Consider the following 21,788-nt stretch of genomic DNA (forward strand, 5'->3'; position numbering starts at 1 on the left):
AGTAGGGGTTAACGTGGAAAAGGTTACTTAAGTGTTGATGCTTCCCTGTTTGCTGCAGGGAGCAGGCCACATGTTAAGATTTCACAGGCATGTATGTTGCCTGCACCAGGAACATGTTATTTGCAGCCAGTAAGGTGGAGCTGAAGTCTGGTTTGAGGAAATCTTCACCTCTGCGGGGAACTCATGGCATTCTCCTCCATGCTCTGTTTGGAAGCGTTGCCTTTGATGCATCCCTGTATTGCTCTTACACAATGTTACTTGGTAAAGATTAAATTGGAGGGGGGGGAGAGTGCTCGATTCCTGCATGTCAGCAGAAGCTAACTCTGCTGCTGGAGCCTTTTTCACCTACCTGCGACATGTGAGCCAGGTATTTGCAGTGCGTATAACTGGGCTGATGGATTTTAATGAGAGAGATGCATCAGTTTAAAAGAGGAGTCAATAGTCAATAGGAGCCAATCCTGTGGCCGTGCGTGTTGCACACAGCAGAAAATTTTGAACTGAGAGGCATTTTTCCCTCCTTCCCATCGCTGGTGTGGAGTGCATCCTCAAGGAATGGGGGAACGTGCTGCCAGGAGCTGCTGGCAGTGGAGAGGGTGTTACAGCAGAAGTGGCTGAGGGTAGAGCAGGATTGCAGAGAGGTGGCTGGAGCCAGGGAGCGGAGCAGGGGCAAGGAGGGATGAGACAATGGTTTCTGGGAGCAAGTGCTGCTTGCTGCGCAAGAGATCTCCATAACCACAACTCCTGTGTTCCTGCTCTGTCCTGTTCCGCCTCCGCTCCAGGCTGGAGCCGTAGGGGTAGATAGGTCCTTGCCACAGCCGCTGCCTCCTGATTTTATTCCCTCCTCTGCTCCCTGCAGCAACCTCGTTGTGCCCTCCTCGTGAGATATTCTAGGCTCAGCCTCTTCCTTCCCCTCCCCTTCCCAAATGATTGTGAAAGTCTGGGCACGCTAGACCCAGGGGAAGGGATGGCGTGGGAGAAGGCTTGCTGAGACCTGGCAGTTTGCAGTGCGTAGAGCCAAAGTTTAAACTGATCTTTGAAAATGTAATGTGCAAAGTACTAATTAGGATAAAAGCTGGTGTTCTCGTTGTCTAAATGTAACTATTCGTAGCACCTAATCTCTTTGCAGAACAGGTACATGGAGTTCCCTGATCCCAAAGAGCTCTCACTTCTGTTACATAATTGTCCGGCTTTGAGCAGATGAGAATGGGGTTTTGTCTTTCTCCCTCCCTCTTCCCCTCCCTCTCCCATGCCCCCACAAAATGCTTTGCTATGAATCCTTGTTTGTAGACAAGCCAGACCATATAGCTGTGGCCAGGCTTACTGAACAGACTGCTGAGCAACAGTAACAAATACTGCACAGCACACCCCCTAATTCTTTCAAATTTTCTGAAACCAGAGCTTTGTCAGCAGTTCTGTTTATTTTAAAAGAAAAAAAAAAACCCACCCTTTTTTAAGATGGGGAAAGTCCTGGTTTGCACGCACAGATTTCTGTACTCTGGGAAAACAACAGGACTGCCTCGTGCAGCGCAGGCGAGGCGACTCCTGTACTGGTGTCCGACAGAAAGCCGTAAGCTCCAAGACCTGCAGAGCACGAGGACTGTTGGCTCTTCACATAAAGTGACTGAAGCTGCTTGAGAGGGAGGCGACAAGGAGGAAACAGAGTTCTTGATGCCAAAAGATGAGGCCAGTTTTTTCCCCTCTGATAGATACACGGCCCTGTTTGAGTCAGCGGGGTTATGAGTGTAGGTGAACAGATAACGGCTCAGGAGCTGCTAATTCTGAGGTGCAAGTTTCCCTTTGGTGCATTACTGCTGTGGATGTGGAATGTTTGCTCTCTTGTTTCTTTTTGCACTCATTTCCAGTTCCCGGGCCAGCCCGACACCTCTCCATCCTTCACCCGATACTCTGATTTCAGCTTCGCTTGTGTTAGTGCGTTGGCTGCTCACCTCTAACAGTCCTCAGGCTTCCCAGACTGTAACACAAAGAATTTTCTACTGATCTCGTAAACTGCATGACTGCTGCTCCGCGCTGCCGGCGCTGTGGGATGGGGCAGCAGGAGGTTTCTGTACCATAGTCTTACACTCTGAATTTTAGACTTTTTAAGCGGGTGAAAAAAAAAAAAATAGAACTTTATTTTTAAATGAGGCGCTTGCTCTGGGAATTCCTTCCCTGGCCCCGCCCGGCTCGGGCCGCGGGGAGCTGGGGCGAACCCCGACACGGGCTCCGCTTCGCCGCGCCTGCAGAGGGGCGCGGGGGCCGCCCGGGAGGCGGATTCCCAGCGGGCGCCCTCGGTTTATTTGAAATAAACTGCGACTTTCTCACTTTCCGGAGGCGTCGCGGCTCTTCTTGGGGAGCGGGGCGGGGAGGGGGCGGGGAGCTCCCGCCACAAGCGCGCGCCCTCCCGCCGGCGCCACGGGCTCTGGCCACGCCCCTTTTGACCTTGGCCACGCCCCCGCGCTCATACCTGGCCACGCCCCCTACAGGGCGTCTTTAAATATGATTGGCCCCGCCTCCTTCCATTGGCCCCGCCCCCCGGCGGTGACGCAGCGCGCGGCCGTTGCCGTGGTGACGCGCGCGCGGGGCGCGATGGCGGCGGCGGCGGAGCCTGAGGGGCCGCCGCTGCCCGGCCCTCCCGGCGGGCGCCCGCGCCCCGTGTGCTCCCGGCCCTATTTCCTCGTGCTGATGGTGTTCGCCCACCTCTACGTCCTCAACGTGCTGGGGCTGCTCCTCTTCGTGCACCTCAGCGCCGGAGAGACCGGCGCGCCGCCCGCCGCGCCCCCGCCGCCGCCGCCGCCGCCCGCCCGCGCCCTCCCGCGCCTCGAGGGCATCAAGGCAAGGCCGCGCCGCGGGTCCCGGGATGGGGGGGAGCCGCGCCGGGCCGCCGCTGACGGCCGCTCTCCCCACAGGTGGGACACACGCAGCGCCTGGAGCTCGAGCCCGGCAGGGTCCGCGCCGCCCGCACGCTCAGCCTCAAACCGCTGCTCTTCGGTGAGTACCGGGCCCGGGGCTCTCCCGCCGCTGTACCCCTCCTTTAACCTCCGCTGTCACCCCCGCTGTCACACCTGGTGCCTCCTGTCGCCCCCCGCTGTCACCCCACACCCCCGCTGTCACCCCTGCTCTCACCCCCTGCTGTCATAGAATCACAGAATCACCAGGTTGGAAAAGACCCACCGGATCATCGAGTCCAACCATTCCCATCAGTCGCTAAACCATGTCATTCAGCACCTCGTCCACCTGTCCCTTAAACACCTCCAGGGAAGGTGACTCAACCCCCTCCCTGGGCAGCCTCTGCCAGTGCCCGATGCTCTCATGTCACCCCTGCTCTCACTCCTGCTGTCACACCCCGTGTCACACCCGCTTTCACCCCCGCTGTCTCATAGAACTATAGAATCGCTAGGCTGGAAAACACTTTTGAGAACATCAAACCCAACCGTACTTGTCTGCTACTAAATCACATCCCAAAGCGCTTCATGGAACCATAGAATAGTGTGGGTTGGAAAGGACCTCAAAGCTCACCCAGTTCCAACTCCCCTGCCATGGGCAGGGACACCTCCCGCTGGATCAGAGTGCTCAAAGCCCCATCCAGCCTGGCCTTGAACACCTCCAGGGATGGGGCAGCCCCAGCTTCCCTGGGCAACCTGTGCCTGTGCCCCACCACCCTCGTGATGAAGGATTTCTTCCTGATGTCTAATCTAAATCTTCCTCCTTCCAATTTAAAGTCATTATAACGAAACAAAGCAGGCTTTCCCTAATTCATAGAATCACAGAATTGCTTTGAGATCATCAAGCCCAACCATATCTGTCCACTACTAAATCACATCCCTAAGCACTTCATCTGCCCAGATGGCAGCTCAACCACCTCCTGAGCAGCCATTCCAGTGCCTGAGAACCCTTTCAGTGAAGAAATTTTTCCTAATATCTAATCTGAACCTCCCTGGGTGCAACTTGAGGCCATTCCCTCTCATCCTATCACTTGGGAGAAGAGACCAACACTCGCCTCATTACAACCTCCTTTCAGATGGTTGTAGACAGTGATAAGGTCTCCCCTCAGTCTCACACTCTCTCTGTCTGCTTTCTCGGGGCTGGCTTTTCCCTTGGGACTGTCTGAAAAAGAGTGGGATTCTGTTTAAGGTATTTACTGCAGTTCCCAGAGGTTACTTGTTCTGGATGGCCCACTTAGAAGAATTTGGGAGATTAACCTTTCCAGGTTTTCCCTTTGACATACCACAGACAGAAGATTGCTGACAAGGACCCCAAAGAAGCTGCCGAGTATTAGGAAGGGATGAGGGACCCCCAAAGTTTTGATAATAAATTATGAGAAAGTGATTTAGTGTTGGTGCTTCAGTACTGAGGAAGGAGTAACAGGAGAAGCGATAGATTTAATGTCTTACACCATTTTGCATCCGTTTGTTCTAGATTTATCTTTATTTCTGCCTGTGCTGGTACACAACCCCACAACATCCTTCTTTCAGATATTTACATTTCTTCTCTACCTTTCTGTGATTTGTGCTGTGACAAGTAAAGTCTCGTTAATTGAACCCCGTGTGCTGGAAATCCACTGAAAATATACAAATTAATTTTGGGGACAGATGATTACAAAATTCCTGCTACCACAAAGTCAGAGAAAACCTGTTGTCTTTGAAAAAGAGTGTTGAGAGTGTCAGATGCTTTCTCAATAGTATAAGAAGGGTTTTTTTCAGATTACAAATCCACATAGAAACCTCAGCCATAAACCAGATAAGTTCTTCTGCCATTTCTCCATATGTGGTGCTCATGGGCTGCAGGTCTCCAAGTGGCTTTCTGACATTCAGTGAACAGACACCTCAACCTAGAACTGACACCTCACAGCCATCACAAAGCTGACCTCATTACCAGAACCACAGCCTGGGGCAATCGCTCTGATTTTCTCTCAGGAAAACTGTTCCCACTTCCTCTGCCCCGCTGGTGCTGCTGAAGGAAAAGAGCTGATCATGGCCTGCGAGGAAGGTGCTGAGGCTGAGAAAAGGCAGGTTGGTCCTGGCAGCCCTAATCCCAAAGATTTTAACTTGTCACTCCGGCACCTCTGTCTGTTCTGGGGGTAGCTTTGCTCCCTGAGGAGGCATCACAGACAGCGATGGACATTCAGCGTTTGAGATGCCACGCGAGTCTGTTCTCCTTTGTCCTCCGATAGGGTCCCTTATTTAGAAACTGCAAGTCGCAAGACAGCTCTTATCTCCTGGATGAACCTGCCAGGAGCCAGCTCTGACTTTAAAAGACTTCCAGAGATTCCTCTATCTATGCAAACAGCACCAATCTAAATCAACTCTTTTTTAAAAACCAAAATTTATTGCATCTCTGTTATTTAAATTAGTGAAAGTGTGTATTTAACTTGGTGGTGTTAGACAAACCCAGGAGCTGCTGGCAAAGGACTCATGAATTTCTGGGGATTTTACTCAGCACGAAGTGTTGTGGCGTGCGAGAGCCCGTTTAAGGGAATAAGTGGCTGGTCTGCAATCTTTGCTTTCAGTGGCGCAGGCTGTAGTGGGACTGCAGCAGCAAACGGCTCGTTAATGATTTAATGTGCGCTCTGTGCTTTGCAGCGTGGCACTGGCACCGGAGGGGAACTTGCAGTTTGTTTTATAAATGTGGCTAAGTCATCTGCCTTGAACCCAAGCGTATTTCATGGAGCCAGAAGAAGTCCCTGCCCTATTTTTCCCCCTCTGGCTACCAGACGTCATTTCTAAAGCTTGCAAGTCAGACCATCTGTGCACTTTTTAGTTAGGAAACACCAGTAATCAAATAACCCCATTAATGGAAAACAAATATCAGACAAAGCCTTTTCAACCTTCAGAGCTTTTATGTGTTCTGTCATGTTTTCCAAATGCAGTCTGTTCAGAAGATGCTGCTGTTGCAGGGACCACCTGGCAGCAGATTCTGTGCATCGGGCAGCCGTTTGTAAGACAAGGCTATAGGGAGAAATAAAAATAGGAAATCTCACTGCGTTTTCCTTCGGCGCCTCAGGGAATAGAAATAATGTCTGCACGAATGTCAGGGCGCAGCTAAATTTCAGTGTGAGTGTCTGCATGCTCGTCTCGGCCCACACTAAATCCAAAGAGGAGATCTCGTTGTGGGTTGTCGGTGTGCTGTACGAGCACAGGGAGGCAATGTGCCTCCATCAAACCGAGTGCTGCTCTCCACAGCTGAGGCTGCAGGCATCATAAACAGAGCAGAAAGCATTTCTCCCAAAAGGCGTTTTCCCCCTTGTTTTCTTATTTCCATCCGGAGTTTAATCCAGTGTAGAAACCTTTCCACAGACAGTGCTTGGTTAGGCAATACAAATCTGACTTGTTTTCTCATTTGGGGCTTGCTCTTCTCTGGTCTGTGGTCTGGAGTATGGAGCTGTAGCTGGTTTTGCCCCCTGCAGGGAATTACAGTCCCTACTTGGGTGAGAGCGTGAGCTGCAGAGAGCTGCCTTTTGCCACCTTTTTGGTCTTTCCTGCATGCAGGGGGAAGGCCAGACAAATGTGTGATGTTTCTTGCCCCCTGTATCCAAACTGCAAGTATCTCCTGCTGTGCTGCGGTTGGGGCTCACCGCCGAGTCCCAAGCAAAGCTGCTGTTGCACCCCAGAGCAGAGGTTTAAATGGCTGATGTCCTGCTCTGCTTTCTCAAGGCCCTTGCAGTATCTTTGGTAGTTCCTCAGATACCAGAATCTTCTGATTCAAACCCAGTTTCTGATGTTAAAAAATGTTTTTTGCTGTTATGCAGAAATCCTCGGCTATCTTTGCTCCGTGCCTTTCCTGCTTGAGAATGCCTGTTTCCTTTTACCCCTGTGGATGCTCATCAGCTCTCAGCGCAGCAAGCTGAAGGGACAGCCTGAGTGACTGATCAATAGTGGAGAATTAGCATTACTTTTTTAAGGGTCCAGGCACTGCTTAGGTGTGATCCTCTCTCCCTTAATTTACCTCAAACTGTTCAAAAGTAAAGAATTTGCTCCATGACCTAAAAAAGCATCTCTTAGCAGTCAGGGAGACTTTCATGTAATCTCTCTGGACAGAAAACAAGCAGGCACTTAGCATCAGTGTCTCAGGATCAAATAATGAAGCTGAAATGGCTATCAGCTCTAACAATGAGACGTAGAAGAAACTGTTATTATATGTCTCTTCTAGTTTGTGCTTGCCTGCAGAGTTCATTTCAGTTCAGTTGTGATGTTGGATCCTACACAAAGCTGTCCATTGCAAGTCCTGGATCTGCAGAGCCTTATGAGAGGAATATGTTAAATCTGCATCCTTAAACTCTGTCTCAGTAAAACCGTGATCTATCACGAGGCCCTATCTGTGGACTACGACTGCTTTGAATCGCCTAAAAATATTGTCTGTACATCTCCAAAACATCACCTGCCAAGGAAAGGAATTTTCTAGCCATAAGGAAAGGAGCAGTTTCTTATTGTTGGAATTGAGATTTTTCAGACCCTCCGGCCAGCCAGTTCGGGGCAGCGATGATGTTTCCACCTCCGCACTGCCTGGTGCAGGTTCCTGTTCTTCTTCTGCCAGGCGTAGGCCTTGTTCACCACCACTTTGTCACTCTGTACGTCACCACTTACAATGAAGACCCCTGCCTGAGTGCCTCTCATGATGTTGTGGACGCAGGTAGCATCTATGTCCAGCCACTGCTGGAGCCTGGTGGGGATTTCGGTTCGGAGGAGCGGGCCGTGCTTCAGGACCTCCACCCTGGAGGCATCTAGGTCAAAGTCCGAGATGGTGGTGGTTATATTCTTCCTCAGGATTCGGATTTTCACTGCTGCAGGGGTTGGAAAAAGAGCTGTTAGTTCTATTTACTTTTCATAGCTCTTACCTACCGAAATACACAGCCAGGACAAGGCTTTCTTGCTGTTTCTGTAATGCAGTGACACATCCATCCAGGCTCCTATAATGCAGTGAACTTGTCTAAGTTCTCATTTGAAGTTACCTTACAGTACTGAGCACCATTCTCACTCCACTTTTCTCGTGAGTGGCAAAGGCTGCATGGGCAGAAACCCTGTAGAATTAGGGGCACAAGCGAGTGGATGCGTCAAAGCCCTGGTCTCGTGCAAATTACTTTTCTCTGAGCTGGGATTTCGGGAGGTAACGTGGCTGCCAGCTGCTCAGGATTTTTAATTTTGTTTTTTTCATGAAGGTTGTGTGCCTGAATTCAAGACAGTATCTTGAAAACTTCCTGCCAGCTGACTGAGCAGAGCTGTTGCTGCCATCTGCTAGGGCTAGGAGAGGGAGAGGCGTGTTGCTAGAACAAGAGTCCTGAAGTTCAAAATAACTAATGTGGAGTTTGCTAAAGGTTTTCAGGGGCAGCAGTTGAAATCTTAGTCTCTGAGGCAAAACCAGTGCTTGTGTTTGGCAGCCACAGAACAAAACCAAATCACAGCCCACAGAAATAAAGCAGGTCTTCACCTTCGATGCTGTCTGGAGCTGAGCCCTCCTGCTGCCGAACAGGTAAGCTGGGACCTGGAAATCCCTGGGATCTGCTGTGAAAGCTGCAGTTCTGCCGAGTCAGTTTGTTAGGGCAAAGCCTTTTTCTGCCCCCACCACTACTCGGCTGTTGGAGAGAACAGCAGCAACTGAGAGGAGAAGGAGGGTTACTCACCAAAATCATTCGCACAGAGGTTTTCCAGAATCTCCCTGGCAGTGCTGGCCTCCTCAAGCTCACAGTCCTTGCAACTGGCTCGGGGCACTGCTGCAACAGAAATTTGGTTATAACACCCTTGTCAAGCTTCACCGGAGAAGGTGTAACACAATTTTGAGACCCGTGAGTGGTGGCTTGCTGTTCCCAAGTTGTGCCTCCTCCTGAGCTACCCAGTCCCTGGAGAGACAGCTTAGGCTTCCAAGGTGGGAAATGTTAATCTCCCCTTCCTATGGCTGGGGCAGATGCTGCTTGTTGTGCTTTGTTTAGGCTTATCAGTGTTTCTGCATGTTTAAGCGCCAGTGAAAATGCCTAATTAAGATGTCCTGGTTTGGGTGAAACAGTAAAGCCATTGGTATGGCCAGACTCCATCCAGTGATGCTGAAATGAGGCGTCCGTTCTCCCCCTAACCGCTGTTGAATCTCTCCTCACGTTTCTCAGTATCTAGGTGTTTAATTTAGTCTTTCAGTCGTAAAGATTTTTTTTTATGTGTAACACAAGTCTCCAAAGGCTTCTGCCCCTTTGTGGTGTTTCCTAATGCTTAAAGAGGAGGCTTGCAAAACATTTCTTTTTGCATGGTTATTTAAACCCTGGACAGAGCTGAAATATCAGGGCTGCAGCTCCTTAGCTCTGTTGGCAGCTCATCTCGCTGCCTGGAGCCTGCACACAAGCTGTGCCTGAGCATTAAGCTTTTACAGCAGTTTTTTTCCCCTGCCCAAACCCTGTGTGGTCTGATGGCACCCGGGGAGCTAATGAATACAATAGAGAGGGGAACAAGCTGCAGTCGGCTTTACGCTAATTTTCTAGGCACGGTGGAGTTTCCAGAGAGAACAAAACTAGAATTTACAATGCGTTCTTTTTTTAAGCATAGCTTAAAGCAAGAAATGTTAGGAATAGAAACAAGGCATTGGGTTTTCAGTGTTACATATGGGAAAACGTACGAGAGAAGAAATCTTACTTCTCCTGCTGGAGGAATTTTCATCTGTGGAGACTGCTGCAATGCACAGTTCGTGGTCTGCGGGGAACTTGTTGCAGTTCAGGATTTCGGGCCAGGGGTAGCCGTAGCAAGCCATGACGGGTGCGCAGCTTCTCTTGACGGCTTCGCACAGGCTGCGGCATGGGTAGATGAGCCTGGGGAGGGGATGGGCATTACAGCAACTCTGGACTCCTGGCGGCAGGCTGGGGGTCAAGCCCTGGCACCGTGCTGCTGCCACACAGGGCTGTGTTGCACAGTGTAGCTCTAGCGGTGCTATTTTGGGGTCTTTGATCTGTTTTGAACATTCATTCCCAGGAAGCAAACAACAAATTTCTGAGGACAGGAGGGACGAGGCTGTTCAATACACGCTGCTGCCAGAAGCCATTTCTTCCACCCAGGGATCTTCTTTAGTTGGCAAAGTCTGCTTACCTTTACAGGTGCCTAATTACCTGATTCCCTTAGCAGCTCTGTATTGTAATGGCTACAAGACAAAACTTTGGATTTTGTTGTGCTGCTGCTGCTGTCAGGCTGAGAAATCCCCTGCGTGGTGGGGCAGGAGCTGGGGAGGGGGCTGCAGGGAAGGTGGGACGTGAAGACAGTGAGCACCAGCAGCAGCAGCAGCAGCGAGAGGGGCAGCTGGGGGCAATGGCAGCAGTGCCTGTGTGGGAGAACAGGAAAATCCAGAGGACTGAATATAGTGCTTCTGCTCCTGCTAGATGAAATGCTCGTGTTTAACTTCCAGAGGGAAGGTCCCTGCTGGGTAATCCAATTGCCCATTGCCAAGAGGGGCAGCACAGCTTCTCGGGGACTGCACTGATCACGTTGCATGCATTTTCTCCTGGGAGGCAAGTGCCATTGCACTCCTGGGGAGCATTACTTGCTACAGCTGAAATAACGTGTGAAAACGTCTTACCTGTCCAAGCAGATTGGTGCAAAGAGGGAGCAGAGGAAAATCCTGGCGTCTGGGTGGCACTCCCTGGCCAGCAAGGGCAGCCAGCTGGAAGACTGCTGGATCACTTCTGACATGGTCTCGTGCTCCAGCAGGTTGGGAATCCTCATCTCCGAATAGCCAATATCGTAGCACAAGGCCATGTGGTGTGGAATGGGTGTGCAGCTGGAGGATCTTCTCAGGTAGCTCGCCCAGGTTCCTGAAGAGCCCCAGAGCAGCAGGCGTGCCAGGAGACCCAGCAGCCATGGGCTACCCAACCTCAAGGGGTGCCTGCGGTGGGCTGTGACCATGCTCAGAGCAAGCTGGGAGCAGGCGAACAGGCGGCGCACCCCAGACTGAGCTGCTCGCGACTGTGGGATGCCTTTTATAGCCTACGAGCCACCTCTCTGTCAATCCATCCTCATTAAGTGCGGCCCTTTCAGAGCCCTCATGGGGAAGACAATGCTCCAATTTTTGTTTGCCAGCGGCCCCGATTGTTTGGATTTTAGCTGGGGTTTGGCTTAGATCAGCAGGTGTGGAAATGAGGGCAGTTGGGGAGGGATGAATGACTTGGCCCATGTGTCTTGGGGCTCTTTCAGATGAGATTGAATCTCTGTTTGACACCAGTGCTCGAACCCATCCCCTTTCTCTTGCCCCAGGATTAGTCATTATTTCATAAACCCCAATGTTTTCCTCTCTTTTGTTTTTTGTAAAAGCAATCAAGTGTTGCTCAAAGTCAATTAGGAGGCATTTGTTTAGCTGGATCTATTGTTGAGCAGGCAGGGAGATAGGATGGTTTCACAGCCAGAAGTTAACTATTTTGGAGAGCTGTGGGTAGAGAGGAACTAATTTGCAGCTGTGGATCGAGGTTGTTTGCAGACGGGATTGGCAGCGCTTAGCTGGAAACCCCCCTACCTTGCAACCTGTGTGACAGCGCACTTTCAGGTTAGCAGAATCTTTGCTTCATTACAAAATCCCGTTGCTACTGCTGAAGAGCAGGATTGTCCTTCCTCCAGCATGTAATTAAGATTCCAGAAGCCGTTATTATTGTAGCCCAGTTTGGGGAACTGGAAATACTGGGGGTGTTGCTTGCCAGTGCACACGGTTCATTCAGACCTGGTGCCATGCCATGAGGTTCAAACCAGCCAGCGGAAGCTGCAGCTCTGAAGCATCCTCTGGCACAAGGGCTCTGCACTGCCTGTGGCAGAAATTGTTTCCTCGGAGGATGTTACGGATACAGCCGGCTGCATTGTGTTTCTTGGACTTCCCAGGAACATCTTATTTGCTCCAGGGCAAGTTCTGGTCTGTGCTTAGCAAGAGACCGACTGCTTATTGACAGTTTGAGCTGATAGGGTTGATTTAAGGTCACGAAAGTAATTAACTTGGGTTTTCTTCCCCCTCTTTGAGGATTGCTGCTATACTGGGGACAGAATATGTTCTTGGCGCATATCTGCAGGTGCTCTAGGGGAGAGCAGAACCTTTGGCCTAGGAGCACTAAAACTCTCCTGCTTTGGTGGGTTTTATTTCTCTTTTCAAAAGTCTCAGCAGCTGGTAACGAGATCCCTGTAGCAGTAACAGGCATCAGCCAGAGGGATCTTCTCAACCTGCTGGGCCACAGTGTAACTGTGCTGTGGAAGGGGACCTCGCCAGCACTTTCCATGCAGCTGGAAATCTCTTAGCCTCATAGTCATCAGTAGCTTTCTCTGCATTTAAATTCACTTGGGATTCCCAGTATTGCATGATTGCTGCTGGTGTTGTGCTGCAAAGGAGACCTGATGATACTGGAATGCTACCTGGGTATGGAGTGTGGTGTCCACCACGTGTGGTGTCTTCCTCTGTAATAATAAATTTGAAGACTGCTTTTAATGGAGGATCAAGGAATGAGTTGGGAATAAGTTTGGAAGTTGTTTCCCTGCTGTTTGAGTTTCATAGTAGAGCACTGGAAGGTGTTTGATTTTGTGCAAAGTGCCACCCTCTCCACGTGAGAGCAAGGAAGCCTGAAACTCTGGCTATCACCGCTGCCCACCGGAAAGGGATTTGGCCTGGTAGAGAAGCAGTTCCCAGAGTGCGATCTCCATGTCACCTTTGAAGTGATAATATGCGGTGATATGCACGTGTTTGTTCTCTCCTTTGTCCATTGTTGTACCTGTGAGAGAGTTTAAGGGCTTGACCTCTGGATCCAAACATTTAGGAACTGCCGCTGTAAAAATACCCACCTTCAGCAGCTCAGGTGTGTGGTGTGTGCTCTTAAGGGGTTCTTCTGATAGAAGGCTGGATGTGTTTGAAACTCCCCGGCTTAAGCAGTTTGTAATGGCCCCGGCACCTCTATTTTTTACCTTCTGAGCGGCCTGCCATCGGTACAGGGTTTCACTGTAGCGATTCCTCAGCCTCTGTCGCTGCTTACGCTTTTGCTGCAGAAATTCCTGACTTCCTGACGGAGGAGGAATGCAAGCTCATCATCCATCTGGCTCAGCTGAAAGGATTGCAGAAAAGCCAGATCCTACCAACAGATGACTATGAAGAAGCCATGGAAATGATAGAAATCAGCCAGATGGACATTTTCAATCTGCTGGACCACAATCAGGATGGGCAGCTGCAGCTCAAAGAGGTAGCGTGTGGGACAGACCAGGGGAGGTTTGCTGGGGGGACCCTCTGGCAGGACCTGTCCCCAGGACATACCCATCAGCATTTGCTTATTTCTATTTCTGAAGTCTTGTGCCGGCCTTGGGAAGTGTCTTGGGAAATGCGCCACAGTTGTGATGCTGTTGGGAGGTAGCAGCGGTCCTTGGCAGGAGATGGGTGTTTTGAATATGCTGGGTAAAATGTTCCTTGTGCTCCAAGTTTCCACTTGCTGGGTGTCCCAGGGAAGTGAGCTTGTAGCGTAGGGACTGCTTTGTGCAGCCTGTAGGGTCTGAATGCGCTCAACTGACCAGGCATCAGCAAAGCAACCCCTGTTAATGACCCTGGGGAGAGATAATGAGCACCTTGTCTGCAGTGTTGCAGTGCCCTTGCCCTGTAGGGCAGCATGCACCAGAGCAGGAGCTGGTGGTCCGAGGATGTCCTTTCCCAGGCTCCTGTTTCAGGTGGGCCAGGGGTGTTTGCTGTCCTGTGGGCAGCACGCATTGTGGAGTACGGGGAACTGACAACCCAGGGAAAGGCTCATTTCTCTGAAGGTCAGAGCCTGCTGAGAGCTCTCCAAGATACTGCATCTCTCTGTCCATGTGGAAAGGAAGTATTTTCTTCCAAACCCTTATCTTGGACAAGTAAATGCATTCACTTTTATCATCAGTAGCTTTATTTTCCCTTCAAGGGAAGTTGCTGTGCCCCCTCCTTCTCATGAGTGGTTAACTGAGTCCCAGCAGTCATTTGCCATGACCTAAACTGGAAATAACGACACTCATCAGCCACTCGCTGTGTGGCTGCCAGATGATTCTCACTGCGGTCGTCTTTCTGCAGAGGCGCTGATGCTTGGCTGGCCAGTGGTCTGCAGAGGAGAACCTCCCAGGCCTCGAGCAGGCAATCTGTAGGGTTTCGTTAGCACAAGAAAGCAGTGCTTGGCGTTTATATATTTATGAATTTCAGGTGTTGACCCATACCCGGCTTGGGAACGGCAGGTGGATGACCCCCGAAAACATCCGGGAGATGTACACTGCAGTCAAGGCCGATCCTGATGGAAATGGTAAGAGCAGCCCCGTGGGAATGGTAAGAGCAGCTCCTCAGTATGCAGGACACCTTGCACAGCTTTGCGGGGCAGAGCAAGAGCCGCGTCCCTGCTAAGGCCTGTTTCTCTAGCTGTGTTCTTCAAAGGAAAATAACGCTGCTTTTAGAGACCTTTGCAGAAAAGTAAAATCAGTGAAAACGTCTCGTCACAGCACTCCTGCCCCTTCACTGCCAGTCTAGCAGCAGGCTAGTTAGAATCATAGAATCACCAGGTTGGAAAAGACCCACCGGATCATTGAGTCCAACCATTCTACCTCCTGGGCATGGATTGTGCAGAAGCAGGAGCAGAACACAACTCAGCTCTCCCTCTTCCCTGTCAGACCTGCCTCGGTGTGAGCCCCACTGTAACAGGACCTTCAGGGTGCACTTCTGCTCCTGTGGTCTGAGACACCCCTCTGGCTCTGACTACGTAGCTCTTCTCACCTGGGCTGCAGGTTTTAAGGCACACCCTCCACTCCCCACCTCCCAGTTGTCAGGGAGACTTCTACAGCAGGCTGGGAGCACTGCATTGCTGGCAGGAGTGGTTGGAATAAGCAGAGGTGAGGGTGGTCTTGTTGGTCAGCCTTTGTCGCTGGCAGCCCTCTCTGCCCCTCCAAACTCCCTGTATTCCATGAGGCCACTTCTGCCTCTCCTGCCCTTGGTCTCCCAACAGCTCCTGCGGGTCCAGAGTTGCACTCTAACCTCTGCTGCACTAATTAGAGTGGCCTCAATTGAGCAACTCACCATTTCCTAATCAAATTAAGTGAACGCGTAGGCTCTGCACGCTGTCTTGCAGTGACCTGGCATTGAGAGCTGCCCGGGAGGAGCTGCTTTGGCGTTGGAGCAGGACCCTTGTGAATGCCTAAATATCCGGAGAGCACCCTGTGCCCTGGTTCTCCAGGCCGGTGGCATTCTTGGCAGGGGTAGGAGCGTACGATTGAGTCGTCAGTGGCTTTTCCACTGTTCCGGACACTAACAAATGAAAGGTCCTATTAAAGTGCTTCCAGATTGCTGCTTCCCTCATTGTTAGATTGGTACGTGACACAGAAACCGGGTCACGACCTGGATGTGATACTGCGTCATCAAAGACCATGTGGCGTAAGGGGAAGCCGGGACAGGGAGACACTAGAAATAATAATGGTGGATAATTTGGTCACTGGCGCCTGAGGAGGTGTCCCAGGGTGACCCCGCTGGCTGGTCCTTCCTCCTGCCCAGGGAGCAGAGCTGGCACCACAGCAGCACTGGGTTTGCTGCCTGAGTGAGCTCCTCTCGCAGCCCACGAGGAGTGCAGGGCAGTGCACTGCAGCGCTCCCCACACTCTGGTCCCAGGCACTAGGTCCCCAGTGCAGGGCTTCCTTCTTCTCCAGAAAGGGAAAACAACAAGCGTGGGGACTTTTCTGAAGGTGATAAAGACCAAAACCCATCCCTTGCTAGTCTGGTCCAAAAAGAAGTACCTGTTTTAGCAGAAGCCATGTTTTACCTCTCACTTCTCTGTTATTTGTACTTACGCAAGGTCATGCTCTGCTGTATTTCTCGCTCGTGTTTTGCAATTACAAAAATGCAGAAGAACGCACCGCTTGTTGTTTGGGGTTCGGCTTTTCTAAATTTCCCTGCAAGGGAAAATGTGGTCCTGCCCTGCTCTTAAAGGCATCTGTTTAAGTATCTAAGTAACAAGTCTCAAGGCATCAGGTGGCCCAGGCGTTTTAGCTGTGGCATTGCATATATTAGACCTGGAACTTCTCTCTTTTGATGGATTGGTTTCCTGCTTTAGAAGCTTTTTTTAAAGTTCAGAGTGGTATTTCGCCTGTGCCGGTTCTCACACTGCGTGGCAGTTTGCTAACAGTTTGCTTTTGCAGGTTGCTGCGTGCCCTCTGCTTAGCTGAAGCAGGCGAGGGCACTGCTGGGGTCCGTAACGTGTCGGTGCAGCCCATGATGCGTGTGGTGGACCCTGAATGGGGTTTGTTTCAGGCAGGTGATCTCTGCAGTGCCCTCAGCTGGTGGTTTCTCCGAGTACCGGATGCCAAGAACTGTTACCTGCACCACAGTCAGCCGGCTTTTCCTCTCTCCTGGTAGGTGTGCTGAGTTTGGAGGAGTTCAAACAACTGAATATCCGTGATTTCCACAAGTACATGGGAAGCCAGAAGGTGAAGATGAGTGACTTGGTGCGCAACAGCCAACACACGTGGCTGTACCAGGGCGAGGGGGCACACCAGGTCATGAGAGCCATACGGCAGAGGTAAGGGCCAGGCAGCTGGGCGGCTGGGTTTGTGTAGGCACAAGGACCATCTGTGCTGGGAGAGGTGGTGGCAGACGTGCTAATATTCACACTTCCTAATTGCCTGAAAGTCTTTGGAGTATAAAGAGCAATGACCACATGCACAAAATGGGGAGAGGAGGTTTTCATTAGAACAAGAATTTGTATTGTCTCGTGGAAAAGGAAAAAGAAAAATCAAACCTTTCGGCGTCTCCATTCACTTTTGGGAACAGCCCTCTAAAACCAAGAAGACTTGGCATCATATGAAATAATTCATTCTAATTAGTAAATGAGCTTACTAGGAGAAACTGCCCGTTTCCAATGCTGTCTGGGTGCCAGTAGTTACTGTCATTTGCTTTAGTTACTCATGCATTTTACTGAAGTCTGCCTTAGCTGTTCAGAGCTGACCTTTTAACAAGCACAACTTCACCTCAAGTTAGCTGAGTTAGTTTAATCCACCGAGCACACGTATTGCAGGGCAGCTCGCGGCAGATGGGAGAACCTCTTAGATTTGCCTTCATCTCAGGTTTGGTACTGGGAAGTGTTGAAACCCAGCACGCAGGCCCAGTCGTTTAGCTGTGGTGAGTTTCAGATAATTGGCTGGAGGCTCTCTTGTTCTTGTGGTGCTGGTCCTCGCCCAGAACATGGGTGGGTAAAAATCTGTCCTGAGGCTCGACAATGGCTGCGGCCACTCCTTTTCTTCAGCGCATTCCAGCCGGAGAATGGGGTCGCATATTGCCTTGATTAGAGCAGACTGGCTGCCACTTTCTCCATGCCAGATAGCCAGCACACACAGGCATTGGCGTGCTGCTTTTAAGCTCTTCAGTTGGCCACTGTTATGAGGACATGAAGACACAGTGCGGAAGGAGGGCGTTACAGCCCTCCATGGGTGCCTAGAGGGGCCTTGCCATCCTGCCTGGGTGTGCGTTCCCCTTGCACCTGCCCCGAGGGCTTCACCAGTCTGAATTCTCAGAGCTCTGAGTGTTCTTTGGCAGGTCTCGAGAGGTACCTGCTTGCCTTGGGGATGATCTCAGATGTAGCAGCGGAAAAATCCCAGAGCAGGAGGGCTCCGGTCTCCTTGATCACTTCCCGTGCCCCTCTGCCCTGGGGGAGGCTGCTGAAAAGGCTACAGGGAAAGGTGAGTTAGGTGACACGAATATTCCTAGAGGTAGTCTCTCGTTCACTCTGAGCAGGGGCCCTGTGCTTTGCTAACTGTCCCTGAGGTCTGTAGGTGGTGTTGCAGGTGTCCAAAGAAGCAATGAGATGGCACATGAAGGCTCCAGGGACACAAACTTTCTGAGCAAGCAAAGTCTTCCTGAGAGCAGTCCTGCTGGAGATGCACCCTTTGGTTTGAGTTTATTTTATTAACCTTGATGAGGACTTTCTGAGCTGATGCTGATGGTCCAACAGATCTGTAAGGACCTAGCTGTCTCGGCATGCTTGCTGCAGCCCATCCGTCTCTTCGGTCTCTTGGGGAAGGGGGTTATCTTTCTCTGGATTTATTTGGTGCTTAGGAGTAGCGGCTGACCAAGCTGACGGTGCTCTCCCCTCACCTGCTCTGCTCTCCTCTTCAGGGTAATGCGCCTGACTCGCTTGCCCCCCGAGATCGTGGAGCACAGCGAGCCCCTCCAGGTGGTGCGGTATGACCAAGGAGGACACTACCATGCCCACATGGACAGTGGCCCCGTCTTCCCCGAGACTGCCTGCAGCCACACCAAGCTGGTGGCCAACGAAAGCGCTCCCTTTGAGACCTCGTGCCGGTAAGGGCTGCGTTGGCACCGTCTGGCACGTGATAAAGAGGCGGGGAGAGCTGCTTCGCCTTGCCTCCCGCAGCTCTCAGTGCTGAGGTTGGTGGGCTCACAAACCAGCTCTGGGGATGGTTGGCATGGAGAGGTTTGAAGGGGAAAGTGGGTGAATCCTGTGGGTCCACATGAGGAGGGCAGAGTGGCTCTGCAGAGCTGCTGGGCCAGCCCCGCCAGGGGCCAGAAACGCACCCTCACTGCTGCGGGAGGGGATTTTCTTTGTTGTTCTTGTTCCTTCCTTGGGGAAAAACTGGTGATGTGCATCCCGTGTCTTATGATGTCTTGGCGCAACCGCTGTATGTATGGGGAAGGGGGAGGGTGCAGACAGCCCCTGTGTGTCCCTGTTCCCGTTGTGTCCCCTGACAGCTGCTCTGTCTTGCAGGTATGTGACAGTGCTGTTCTACCTGAACAACGTGACTGGGGGAGGTGAAACAGTCTTTCCTATAGCCGATAACAGGACGTATGAAGAGATGGTAAATGAATCTCACCTACATGTTACCCCCAGGGATTCTGAGTCCCTCTTTTAATGTCTTTATGAGGCTGCAGAAGGGGTCTGGTGTGTCAGGGTGGTGGATGTTGGCCTTCACAGCTAGAACATGGGGAAGCTGTGTCCCTCTGAGGCCAAAGGAAGAGGCGCGGGGGCTTTGCCAGCTGCACCTCTGCCCACTCAGAGATATGAGGGGATGGTCTGTTGGCCTTGCTGCCGTAATGTAGATCTGATTAATTCTGCCTGGGCAGGTTCCTCAGACTGAGTCATGGCAGGTATGTTGTGCTCCTGCCAGGCAGCGTGTTAAGGGCTGGGCGACTGCTCAGAAACAGATCGTGGACCTCCAAGGGGCCGAAATGAGCTGCTGTGGGTGGGTTGTGAAAGCCCTGCCCAGTCTTGAGCTGTCCCTGTGGGGCATTCAGGCAAAGGGCAGGACGATGACTGGCAGCAGAGGCAGCCCAGTGCGAGCCCTTTCTTCCAACCCCATTTGTGACACCTTCTCTGTGGTTTCTTGCCAGTCTTTGATCCAGAATGATGTTGATCTGCGAGATACTCGGAAAAACTGCGACAAGGGCAATTTGCGAGTAAAACCTCAGCAAGGCACTGCTGTCTTCTGGTACAACTACCTGTCAGACGGAGAAGGTACAGTCCTGTTTCAAACCTTGGCTCTTGGGAGGGGTAGGACTGCAGGGGGTGACAGCTGTTGTCTTCTTGCGGTGCCTAGAAGCTAAATGGAGAGCCAGAAAGTGATAGCTGCCTGCTAGTGGGAACTGTGGAGTCTACTTGTCACCAGCTGGGTAGGAGTTTCCTGACTCTGACAGGCCTTTGTTTGCAGGCAGTAGGTCAGTGGCTCCTGATGTCTTTGGGGGACAGGGCTAGCTAGCAAACAAAGACCGTGGCTGCACTAGCCATTGCCAGCAGCCTCCCGTCCTGCTGTGCGAGCTGAAACTCCTACTGGAACTTGGTCTGCAATTGAAGATGTTTCATTGCTGTGGTGTTGCCCAAAGGGCTGGGGAGGGGAGGCAGACAAAGGCATGGCCGTCAGTGCCGCAGCACGGGGAGGCCTGGCCCGCCCCACACAAGGCTCTGCCGTGCTTGGGGCCGACTCCTGCTTTATAGCTGAGCCGCAGCCTGATGGTATGCGTCCTTGGGGCTGTTTTTCTCATGAAGCGCAGCAGGGCTTTCTTTGACAGCCAGGCTGGGGGATTGATGTTAATCTTCCAGGCTGCTGGTGAGTATGACTGCAGAGTGTTTTGGTGGCAGAGTTTGAGCAGCGGTAGGAAGAAGGAGTACAACATCCCAGCTCCTCTGGGAGCAGCCTGTGTTTCCATCCCTGGAAAATCTGCAGAGGAGGTCACAAGACCAGCATTTGGGCTGTTGGATGATAATATCGAGGCCATCAACTTCCCTGTAAGAACAGCCCTGTTGTGTTTTTATGAGCAAATTGTTCCTAAATGGAAGGCAACTGCTGTTGCAAGGCTTCCACAGAAAAAGCATGGCACCTCTGTAAAGAGAGAGGATTGCTGAGAACTGCTGAAATGCAATCTCCAACGGGGCTGTGGGAGTCTGACTTCCATGAGCCTTCTAGTGGCACCACCAATCTCTCCCCTGCCAGCCCTTCTGCCCTTTTGGGAAGAGCTAAGAACTGCAGCAGCCGCCCTGCAGAACGCAAGAGCCCCTCGTGCTGCATGGAGACACGGAGGCAGCGAGCATTTTGCAGCTGGGGGGCCTCTCCTGGTGAACTCCTCATAGGTCCTAGGATGGGATACGAATAAATGGAGCGGTGCCAGGAGGAAACAATGCCTTTTAAGTTTTATCTGAGCTAAAACCCAGGCAGGCGCTGTGCAGGGGACAGCTGCTGGCAGCGTTCTCTGGTTCTGGCTGCGCATTGCTTCCTCCTGGCCACCTCCTAAGAGGTTTTTTTTCGCTCCGCAGGCTGGGTGGGGGAGCTGGATGACTTCGCCCTGCACGGGGGCTGCCTGGTCACCCAAGGCACCAAGTGGATCGCCAACAACTGGATCAACGTCGACCCCAACCGGGGGCGGCAGCTGCGTTTCCAGCAGGAGATGGAGCGCTACGCGGGGGCCGGGGCTGGGCCCGGGGCGCCGGCTGAGTGGACGGTGGACAAAGCCTATAGCGGGGCGCACCTCGAGCTCTAGTTGGGGGGGAGTGGGGGGGACGGCCCGGCCGCGCGCACGTGGCCTTTTCCCGCGCTGGGCGAGGGGGCGGGGCCGCGGGCCACGTGCGCGGCGGGGCCGCGGCGCGCGCCAATAAAGCGTGGAGAGGCGGGCGCGGGCTGCGCGTGCTCCGGGGCGGGGCGGGGCTCGGCCAATGAGCGGCGGGGGAGTGAGGGGCTCGGCCAACGAGCGGCAGGCGGGGCGGGACTCAGCCAATGAATCATAGAATCGTAGAATAACCAGGTTGGAAGAGACCCACCGGACCATCGAGTCCAACCATTCCTATCAAACACTAAACCGTGCCCCTTAGCACTTCGTCCACCCGTGCCTTAAACCCCTCCAGGGAAGGTGACTCAACCACCTCCCTGGGCAGCCTCTGCCAGTGCCCAATGACCCTTTCTGTGAAGAATTTTTTCCTAATGTCCAGCCTAAACCTCCCCTGGTGGAGCTTGAGGCCATTCCCTCTTGTCCTGTCCCCTGTCACTTGGGAGAAGAGGCCAGCACCCTCCTCTCCACAACCTCCTTTCAGGTAGTTGGAGAGAGCAATGAGGTCTCCCCTCAGCCTCCTCTTCTCCAGGCTAAACACCCCCAGCTCTCTCAGCCGCTCCTCATAAGGCCTGTTCTCCAGCCCCTTCACCAGCTTTGTTGCTCTTCTCTGGACTCACTCCAGAGCCTCAACATCCTTCTTATGGTGAGGGGCCCAGAACTGAACACAGGATTCGAGGAGCGGTCTCACCAGTGCCGAGTACAGAGGGAGAATAACCTCCCTGGCCCTGCTGGTCGCACCGTTTCTGATCCAAGCCAAGATGCCATTG

General features: G+C 52.2%; 2 protein-coding genes across 4 annotated transcripts; one reads left to right on the forward strand and one right to left on the reverse strand.

Annotated features, from left to right (window-relative positions):
- The first annotated feature begins 2,561 nt into the window (after positions 1-2,561).
- Positions 2,562-21,080, forward strand: P4HTM (prolyl 4-hydroxylase, transmembrane). Of its 3 annotated transcripts, none has more exons than XM_069866064.1 (9): positions 2,562-2,832; positions 2,907-2,988; positions 12,942-13,162; positions 14,137-14,233; positions 16,327-16,489; positions 18,082-18,267; positions 18,692-18,782; positions 19,315-19,438; positions 20,732-21,080. In XM_069866064.1, the coding sequence occupies exons 1-9, from the start codon at positions 2,587-2,589 to the stop codon at positions 20,953-20,955; spliced, it is 1,434 nt and encodes a 477-aa protein (XP_069722165.1). In that variant the 5' UTR covers positions 2,562-2,586; the 3' UTR covers positions 20,956-21,080. The 3 variants fall into 3 exon arrangements, with proteins under 3 accessions (XP_069722165.1, XP_069722166.1, XP_069722167.1); XM_069866065.1 differs by having other exon boundaries at positions 12,972-13,162; XM_069866066.1 differs by lacking the exons at positions 2,562-2,832; positions 2,907-2,988 and adding an exon at positions 7,895-8,463.
- On the reverse strand, positions 6,839-12,016 carry LOC138725287 (secreted frizzled-related protein 5-like). The gene is made up of 4 exons (XM_069866069.1): positions 10,540-12,016; positions 9,609-9,781; positions 8,615-8,701; positions 6,839-7,777 (listed from the first exon to the last, which is right to left on the reverse strand). The coding sequence occupies exons 1-4, from the start codon at positions 10,863-10,865 to the stop codon at positions 7,443-7,445; spliced, it is 921 nt and encodes a 306-aa protein (XP_069722170.1). The 5' UTR covers positions 10,866-12,016; the 3' UTR covers positions 6,839-7,442.
- Positions 21,081-21,788: the final 708 nt, after the last annotated feature.

This window comes from Phaenicophaeus curvirostris, chromosome 11, assembly GCF_032191515.1.
Source record: "Phaenicophaeus curvirostris isolate KB17595 chromosome 11, BPBGC_Pcur_1.0, whole genome shotgun sequence".
Classification (NCBI taxonomy): Eukaryota; Metazoa; Chordata; class Aves; order Cuculiformes; family Cuculidae; genus Phaenicophaeus; species Phaenicophaeus curvirostris.